Genomic DNA, 10,020 nt, shown 5'->3' with positions numbered 1-10,020 from the left:
TTTAAGGCAACTATTCGCATTATTGCTCCAGTCAAATGGAAGTAAAACTTTCATACTAAAAACCTGCAGATGAATGAGGAAAAACTCTGGCACGAGAGAAACAGTGATAAATCAGAGCACTTACTAAAAAAGAGCAACATGGATGCTTCCATACTAAATCATTTCAGTCAGGTTTTTGTTCTAACTCTACTGGTTCACGTTCTGAGTGACCTCAGGCTCAGCACTGACCCAGATAGCATAAAGACTCAGCCCGAGTTCGGCTGATCTGTGGCAGCATCAGCTCATCATCGGCCAGCTTGAATTGGGCCGAGTGTGGGTGACGCTCAGCAACCGAAGGGCTTGAAAACGGGGCTCGGGCCGACTCTCGTATGTATTGACGCGGCCCAGGTGTGTATTCATAGGCTCGGGCCAGTTGCGGATTACACTTGGCAGTTGGCAAAAGGAGCTCAGGCCGATTCCCATACAGTACGTGCTCATCCGGTCCAAGCATGCACTACAGGTTCGTGCCGATTATGGATAAATCTCAATTGGCTTCCTGGTGCCTGCATAGTGCACTAGTGGTCTTGAAATAACTAGTGCTCCTGAAACCAAACAGTGCATCATACATCTTACAAAGAGTCAGTTGGGATTCAGGCAGGTGTGCATAGCTCCCTACTGGACACAGAAGAAGTCAACATTTCTTAACTGATATAGTGCACTATACAGGGAGTAAGGAGCCATTTGAGATTCAGCCTGTCTGCAATCGCAGTAATATTATAAGTCCTCACCAAATTATTAAGAAACAAATACTGCAATACTGTATTTTATTCTAATAAAATTTGGTAAAATAATAATTCCTTTTTGGAAAAGGTTATTTAATCACTGCTTGTACAAAAATATCACTGATAACGTGTCATTGGCACGAAAACACAGATAAGACCCCACCTTCACTGGAATTCCCCCTTTCAAGAGAGTTTAATTATGGTTATGTCATAAGTTAAATGACTTTAGATTACTGTAAACAGTTTCTAATAGGGATCTAATATTAGATACTATTTAATATTTGTTAATGTTCATTAATATTTTCGTATTGACAGATTAATTCCTGTAGCACATTTTCTAGCTAATTAGCTGTTAGCTGTTCCTAGCTAAGTCGACTAGCAATGAAAAGTTAGAAGACTAATAACTCCACGCATCACAGGGCAGGTCATTTTTATTGTCTTGGGCGATTAAAAAAAGTACTTACTCTATTGGTTTGTAAAATGTTGAGCTACATTTGAACACTTTCTGTGTTCACAGATGATGAACTGGCCTGAAAACGCAGTGGAGTAAGGTGAGCCATCTGTTGTGTGTATTATTTATCTATAGGACTATACGTAAAAGTTAATCATCGCCATGTTGGAAAAATATCCGATAGAACTAGAGGGGACTAATAGCTCCTCCCTCTCCTGTTCATCTTACTTTACCTTAAGTTTAGCTTGACTGCATGAACCGAAATAAATGCCGTTGTGCTTTAGAACTAATACTCGCTTCAGTGTGACTCGATGCGGTTAAAGAGCAGAAAGTGACTGGGCATTACTCTAAAACAGCACCAGCCCTGGAGAGAAAGATCCGCTTATCCTTGGTTTCGCCCCGGAAACAGGTTCAGAAAAAGGAAACAACTGATATTAGATCATACATACACAGTGTTTTATTCACTGTTACTGTTGAAACGTCAAGTTATAGAGCTGAACAGTCTGGTTCTGGAAGCAAAAATCCCTTAATCACCATTGGAATTAGATGATTTAGATGATTTTATATGATTCAATTAAAGCCACAAATCAGTCCGGTTTCAGCTTCATTTCCGAAAAATCGTGTTTTACCAGAGCAGGTTTATGAGGAGTCTGGCCACTTCCTATTCCCCCCGTTATATCAAAACAGGACTGCTAAACAGCAGGGGGCGCCCACGAGGGAATCCTCAATGAATGGGAGTGAATGGAGCTAAACGGCTAAAAATGAAAAGTTAAAATAGTTTCTAATCACTGAACCAGAACTGTCCTTTAATTTTAGACAGTGGAAGGATGGATTTCACTAAAAAAGCAGAGAAAACTCACCTGTATGGTTCCTTTACTACAGCAAACGGGTTTTGGGCAGCAGGAGGCGGGCTTTAGTGCTAGTGAGTGATGATTGATTGGCAAGCGGAGCAGCTCATTGGCTGTTCGTGCTCACTGACGTCGTGAACGTACACGACGCGTCATTTTAAACTCCTATAACTTGAGTTTAAAAGCTCTTAAAATATAACAGCAGTGTTAAAATGTTTTAAGCTGCTCTGTGTTCAGGAAATGATCAAATTAAAATGTTTCAGCATTTATAAACTATGATTTTGCTCAAATGCTCCATATCAACTCTTTCATTTTGGACTCACTCGGGAGCGCCCCCTGTAGCGTCTGAGAAACTCAGAAGGCACTGCAGAGTCTCTCTACAAGTTCTTTGGTTTTACTCCCGTAATGTGTAAATACATTACACATTCGTCCCAAAGAGAGCTCCACCAATCAGAGACATCGGCGTCTGGCCGCGATCAGCAGCAGTGCGGTTTTCGGGAACCGGAAGTGACGACGCACAGATGCACAGACTGCTGACCCGCCGCTCCAGCGCTATCTTTCTGCTAAAGTTCCTAAATCAACCAAAAACGGTAAGTTCCTGCAATACCATGGCTACTGCTGGTTTCTTTGCCTGCTCAGAGTGTGGCATGTTTAGTTTAATCCCCTTTTCCACCTCTAGCGATAATGATAGCGGCTGTGTTTGTGCTAAGTGCCAGCTAGTTAGCTCCCTGGTGGAAAAGGTGGACCAGCTAGAGGTGCGCATCCGGGATTTATTAAGGGACAGACAGCGAGATTCACCGCTAGCAGCCCTGGGTGCCTTAGGGAGAGTCAGCACCCCCTCGACTCCGGCGTTAGAGCCCTCACAGCGGGGTGAATGGGTGACGTCTCGGCGACATAGCCGGAAAGCTAAGGCTAATGCTAACGCTGAGGCCAAAGCTAGCCCACCAGAACACCACGCTCCTCCGATTCACGTGTCAAACAGGTTTGCCCCGTTTAGCGAAACACCCGCTGAGGAGCCTGTTAAAAGTGCTCTGGTTATAGGAGACTCGATCGTTCGACACGTGCAATTAGCTACTCCTTTAGGGGCGCCAGCTGTAACAGTTAGCTGTTTACCGGGAGCCAGAGCGCCGGACATTAGCGGCAACCTTAGACTGTTAGCTAATAAGAGATATTCGAGGATAGTCATCCATGTAGAGGCCAATGATATTCGTCTGCGGCAGTCTGAGGTAACCAAGGGTAACATTAGAGAGGTGATTAAACTGGCCCAGACGATGTCCGATGCCGTAATCTGCTCTGGTCCCATCCCAATGCGGCGCGGCGCTGAAGCCTACAGCAGACTCTCAGCGTTAAACTGCTGGATGTCCAAGTGGTGTTCGGAAAATGAAGTGGGCTTTATAGATAATTGGTTACATTTCGAGGGCAAGCCTGGTCTTATAGGTAGGGATGGTGTCCACCCCACGTGGGAGGGTGCTGCCTTACTTTCTTGCAGCATAGCACATAGTCTTTTAGTTAGTCGGCAGAGTAGTGTAAACAGCTGCTGACAATCCAGAGCCGGGACCAGGCTGCAGACAGACAGGCTAAACCGACCGTCTGCGAACCACCTTGAGGCGTCACCTAGGATCCACTATATTGAGACTGTGTCTTTACCCTGAATTAAATCAAAATCTAAATGTAGAAAAACTCAATCAGCCCGCTTCAATAACCTAATCAATATTAAATCATATTTAGATGATAGCAGCAACACCTCAGTTCTAAAATTTGGGTTATTCAATATAAGATCACTAAACTCAAAAGCAGTCATCATAAATGAAATAATAAGTGATCATAAATTTGACGTTTTCTGTCTCACTGAAACATGGGTTAGACAGGATGATTATTCAGCACTAAATGAAGCCACCCCTATAGGCTATAATTATGTACACAGCCCAAGATTATCAGGCAAAGGAGGGGGATTATGTGTAATCTACCAGAATACCCTAGATATCAGTCAGAAACAATGTGACACCTTCACTTCTTTTGAGGTTCTTTCCATCAACATTACAAATCCGGCCACAAAAAAGAACACATTTTCATTATTTAACATTTACAGACCACCAGGATCCTACTCAGAATTTTTAAAAGAATTTAGTGATTTCGCTGCAAACCTAGCTGTGTGCAGTGATAAAGTAATGTAGGAGATTTTAATATCCATTTTGAGAAGGCAGATGACCCACTAAAAAAGGCATTTACTTCAATCCTAGACTCTGTTGGTATTACCCAAAATGTAACAGGGCCTACGCACTACTGCAGTCACACTTTAGATCTAGTTATGACACTTGGACTTGACATAGACAGGCTTAATATCCTACCGCAAACCTCAGTAATCTCTGACCATTACCTAATCTCTTATGAGCTACGTCTTCGCCATAATACATGTACGTCCCCTCGCTATTCTGCAAAGCGCTCAATAAAACCATTTACCGCCCTGCAATTCATAGAAAACCTCCCAGTACTAACAACCCTAGTCTCCACTCCATCAGACCCAATGGAGCTAGATGTATTAACCGACTATTTAGAAAATACCTTTCGATCTACTTTAGAAAATGTGGCGCCACTTAAAATCAAAAGGATAAGACAGAAAAAGCTCACCCCATGGTACGATGATAAAACCCGTACATTAAACCAAACAGTACGGAAACTAGAGCGGAAATGGCGATCAACCAAGCTGGAAGTGTTCCACTTGGCCTGGAAGGAAAGCCTTATAGAGTATAGAAATGCTCTCACTAAAGCTCGCTCAGCATATCTGGCCTCGCTGATCAAGAATAATAAATATAATCCTAGAGGACTGTTTAGTGTGATTTCCAGAATTACAAAAAATCAGGCAGGCACTGAACCAGAAATTCCGGCGACCCTCACCAGTGAAGTTTTTATGGACTTTTTTAATAATAAAATTGAAAATATTAGACAACAAACTCAACCCACAGTATTAAATCCAACTTGGCTGTCATCTGACATGGCTGATATAAAACATAACGTAGTTGCAGAGGAAAGGCTGGAAACTTTCTACCCACTACCACAGTTAGAACTAGAGAAGATTATCTACTCTGCAAATTGTACAACCTGCACACTTGATGCAATCCCCTCAAAAACTCGTCCCTTAGCCTGGGCCATGTACCCAGAGCTTTTAAACTAGCAGCTATTAAGCTTCTGATCAAGAAACCAAACCTTGACGCTGCGAATTGTCTAATTACAGGCCTATTTCTAACCTACCATTTATATCTAAGATCTTAGAAAAAGCTGTAGCCCAACAACTTAGTTCATATCTACATAAGAACCACATATTTGAGAAATTCCAATCTGGATTCAGGCCACATCACAGCACTGAGACAGCTCTAGTTAAGATAACAAATGATCTTCTTGCCTCTGATCAAGGCTACGTATCCCTGTTGGTACTACTTGACCTCAGCGCAGCTTTCGATACGATAGACCACAATATTCTCCTAGAAAGGTTAGAAAACATGGTTGGAATCACAGGGACAGCCCTATCGTGGTTCAAATCTTACTTAACGGAACGTTATCAGTTCGTAAAGGTAAATGATTCATCTTCCAGTTATTCACGAGTAAGATCTGGAATTCCGCAAGGCTCTATTTTAGGACCATTATTATTTACATTATACATGTTACCGCTAGGCACAGTTATAAGTAGCCATGGCATTAACTTTCACTGTTACACAGACGATACGCAATTATACATATCAGCCAAGCCTGATGACAAATACAGGTTAAAGAAAATAGAGAACTGTGTAAAAGATGTGAAAGGCTGGATGTTACGTAACTTCCTCCTTCTAAACAGTAACAAAACAGAGGTTCTCCTTCTGGGTCCAAAAGTGGCAAGAAATAAATTACCAGATTTAATTTTAAATCTTGCTGACTTTCCAGTTATACCTGGTTCAGCAGCAAAAAACCTTGGCATCATAAATGATCCAGATTTATCATTCGATCAACACATAGGCAGCATCACTAGGACAGCTTTTTTACATCTTCGCAACATCGCCAAAATAAGAAATGCCTTATCGCTGCATGATGCAGAAACATTAGTACATTTATTACTAGTCCTTTATTACTTCAAGGCTAGACTATTGTAACGCACTACTGTCAGGATGCACCAGAAGGAATTTAAGTAAACTTCAACTAGTTCAAAATGCTGCAGCCAGGGTTCTCACTAAAACTAGAAAATTTGATCATATCAGTCCAGTTCTATCATCACTTCATTGGCTGCCTGTTAAATTCCGTATTGATTACAAAATTCTTTTATTGACGTATAAAGCCCTACATGGGCTCCTGAGTACCTACAAGACCTTATTTCCCTTTACGAGCCACCACGATTACTCAGATCACAAAGTGCTGGCTTTTTAACAGTTCCCAAAATTCAGAAGGCTTCAGCTGGGGGAAGAGGCTTTTCTTATAAAGCCCCCAAACTCTGGAATGATCTTCCAGAAAATGTTCGGGACTCAGACTCAGTCGCAATCTTCAAATCTGGGCTGAAAACTCACATGTTTAGTTTAGCTTTTGGTAGTTAATGTCCCCCCTTAGATAAAGGCAGCAGATCCAGGGGTCCATGGACGCAGGGAATTATAGTAAACTGAGACGCTGGTGCTGTTGTCCTGCCGCTCGCACGCCATCACTCAGGTTTGTGGACGGTGGAGCGGAGGGATGCCAGATTGTTTCAGGGTGCTCCCGTGTCTGTGTGCCCTTTTGGTTCTCTCCTTTTAGTTAAGCTGTTATAGTCAGATTTACCGGAGTCGTTAGCCACACTCTGGAAATGTTCACATTCTCTGTTTTACATACACTCAAACAGAACAAAACTAACTCCATCTCCCTACCTTTTTCAGAGACTGCCCACCTGCCGGACGGACACTGATGGATGATTGTCTGTGGAGCTCTCCTGCTATCCGCTTCAGACCAGTTGCCCACGCCCCAGTCGCCGCCACTTGCCCAGCTACCGCCACTTGACTTGGACTAGTTGCCCACTCCCACTCTACACTGAAGTTTTCATGGACTCCTAACTACTACTACTACTACTACTACTATTAATATTAGTAGTATAATAATTTTGTAGGTAGTTTGACCAGAGGAGGATGGGTCCCCCCATGTGAGCCTTGGTTCCTCCCAAGGTTTCTTCCTCAGCTCTGAGGGAGTTTTTCCTGGCTTGCTCACTTGGAGGATTTACATTTCATGTTAAAACTTTGTCTTTAACGGATTTCTGTGAAGCTGCTTTGTGACAACATCAGTTGTAAAAAGCGCTATACAAAATAAATTTGATTTGAGGTCCAAGCTAGAAAGAGGGCAAAATTCAGATGTACAAAAGGAACTAATGCCTCTCCTCTTTGCAATTCGATATTCTTGCCTACTGCGCTCATTCTGTGGCAAAATGATTTTGAAAATGCATTGTATTTTCTTTTTTATAGACTTTCAGCTGTCAGACATCCCATCAGGTCAGGGCCAGCAGCACACTCAGCAAAAAGGGCTTAATCTGAAGAATGGGGCCCAAGAGTAGCTATTCTTACATTAGCAGATGGGGTAAATCAGAGCAATATATACCCTGGTGCTGCTTACTGCTTTATACATAACCTGATGAGTGTTTAATTGAAAGTGTGGCTAGGTTTTCTGGTTTATCAGTCTGGGAGTCGTTGATAAGCCTAAGGCTAATGTTAGGCACATTTAAGTGGCGCTGCAGTAACGTTTCGGTGGATTTAGCCACCAGAATGTAACTGCTGCACCATTTAAAGTCCTTCATGAGCTGGATCAGGTGGGGTGAAGAGGGAGTAGACAAAACTCAAGTGCTGTGGGTTGCTAGGAGCATAATTAATAATAAAAAGGAGCATAATTAAGAAGCAGTTGTCTGTTCACATGCTGTTCTCAAAGAAATGTAATAAAATGTAATGTTTTGAAAAGCTTACGTTCTTGTCATGGTTGTTGGTTACACAAGGCAAACAAGCATGTGGTGTTTGATGATTATTGATTAGATATGTGACTTTGACATGTTTTAAGCTTTAAAAGTACACAAATTCCTTATAATGTAATTTTATATAGTGTAATCTATAAATTATATAGTGTAGAGTAGTGTTTCCCAACCCTGGTCCTGGAGCCTCCCCTGCTCCCTTCCTGTTTTCCTCTCTACACACCTGATCCCAGCTAGTCATCTCATTAACAAAACGTTCCTTTGTTGAAGTGGGAGAGTCAGAGCAGGGAAAACACTCAAATGTGCAGAGCAGGGGTTCTCCAGGGGATTGTTGAATATCACAGCACATGGTATTTGGCCCGGATGTGATCCGAACAGTTGGACCAGAATCGGACCTAGATTCAAACCGAGGCTCTGCCGACTGTCACGGCACACAGTACTCGGCCTGGACGTGAGCCAGTCATTCGGGCTGGACGTGGGCCGATCAAATAAATACTGGTATGCGGCACTTGGCCCGAATGTGAGCCGAGCATTTGGGCCAGAATTGAGCCTAGATTCAAACCGAGTCTGGGCCGATGAGATTCAGGCTTGGTATGCAGCATTTGGGCCAGAAGTGGCCCGACTGATTTTTGCTATCTGGGGATGCACAAATCCTTCTTTTTGGTCTTACTATATCTTAGTACAGCTTTTGATACCATTGACCACAAGATTTTAATCCAGTGTCTTGAATGCTGGGTCGGCCTCTCGAGCACAGTTTTAGAAACTTGTAGCTGCGTTTGTTCAGCAGAGTTGATCACTGTAATGATCTTCTTACTGGAGAAAACAGTCCATCCTCTAGAACCCATACAGAACGCAGCAGCACAGATCCTCACAGCACCAACACAGAGAGCTCATATCACCCCGTTACACACTGCACTGACTGCCTGGATCTGTTAGAGAGAGTTTAAAGCTCTGCTGCTGGTTTTTAAAGCTCTAAATGACCTTAAAGCTCCTGACCGTCTGTCTGTTTATGATCTCAGATCTGCAGATTCTGACCTTCTGAACTCCTTCAGTAAAACACAGAAAACGTGGAGAGACTCTTTCAGTTATTCTGCTTCTAAACTGTGGAGCTCAGTTCAGCTTTTATTAGACAGTCGAGCTCAGAGCTCACTTTTAATAAACATTTCATTGTAAGTCACATTTTAATTAAAATTATAATTCATAATCTTATTTTCACTTTTGTTATTAATTTAAAATGTTGTCTATTACTATGTAGTTAATTTTTATCTTGTTCTTGCTTTCAGTTTTTTGAACTTTATTTTAGTGTTCCAGCTCTTACAGAGAAATGCTGTTTAATATTTAACAATAATAACCTGAGGGCTCCCGAGAGGCGCAACCGTCCAAGAGTTGGCCATATTGGTAAGAGATCAGGAGTTTGATCTCTTGTGAGACTACAGCCGTCTGTGGCCAGTCCAAGAGAGCATAATTGGCCTTGCTCTCTGGGTGGGTAGGTTGGCCCCCATCAACCAAACCCAATGCTAGTCAGTGCAGGCGTCTGTTAGCTGATGTAGCAGAACTGGCAGTTAGTGTTTTCCTTCGAGTGCATTCAGCCAATAACACTGCATTAGTGGCAGTTTGAAAAGATGCAGTGGAGCTTCACAGAACTTGGAGGAAGACTGTATTTGCCTTCACCCTCCTAGAGGTGGAAGTATCATGTGATTGGGGGAGTCAGAACTAGTGAGTGGAATTGGAAACAACTAAATTGGGGAGAAAATAAATATTAAGCAGTAGAGAAGGTGAAGAAACCTCTAATGTCTCTACAGGCTCTAATATCTTCAGGCTCCACTGTTTCGAACTAACTTGAACTTATTTTATCAGCTTAATACACAAAGTGTTTTATATACATAGATGATATAATTACATGCATAAATATACTGCACATGCACAATATATACATCAATAAAAACATTATTTACTCACTGATTGCACATGGAAATCATAATGATGTGGTCAGCAGGATGCCCAGGCTCAGCAGCATTT

The 10,020-nt window shown here is 42.3% G+C and overlaps 1 protein-coding gene across 1 annotated transcript; it reads left to right on the top strand.

Annotated features, from left to right (window-relative positions):
- Positions 1 to 2,638: 2,638 nt before the first annotated feature.
- LOC118822532 lies at positions 2,639 to 4,125 on the top strand. Its single transcript, XM_036591632.1, has one exon. The coding sequence runs from the start codon at positions 2,669 to 2,671 to the stop codon at positions 3,599 to 3,601; it is 933 nt and encodes a 310-aa protein (XP_036447525.1). The 5' UTR covers positions 2,639 to 2,668; the 3' UTR covers positions 3,602 to 4,125.
- The last annotated feature ends 5,895 nt before the right edge of the window (positions 4,126 to 10,020 follow it).

Source organism: Colossoma macropomum, unplaced genomic scaffold (assembly GCF_904425465.1).
Source record: "Colossoma macropomum unplaced genomic scaffold, Colossoma_macropomum, whole genome shotgun sequence".
Classification (NCBI taxonomy): domain Eukaryota; kingdom Metazoa; phylum Chordata; class Actinopteri; order Characiformes; family Serrasalmidae; genus Colossoma; species Colossoma macropomum.
This window is presented reverse-complemented; position numbering and strand designations above follow the sequence as displayed.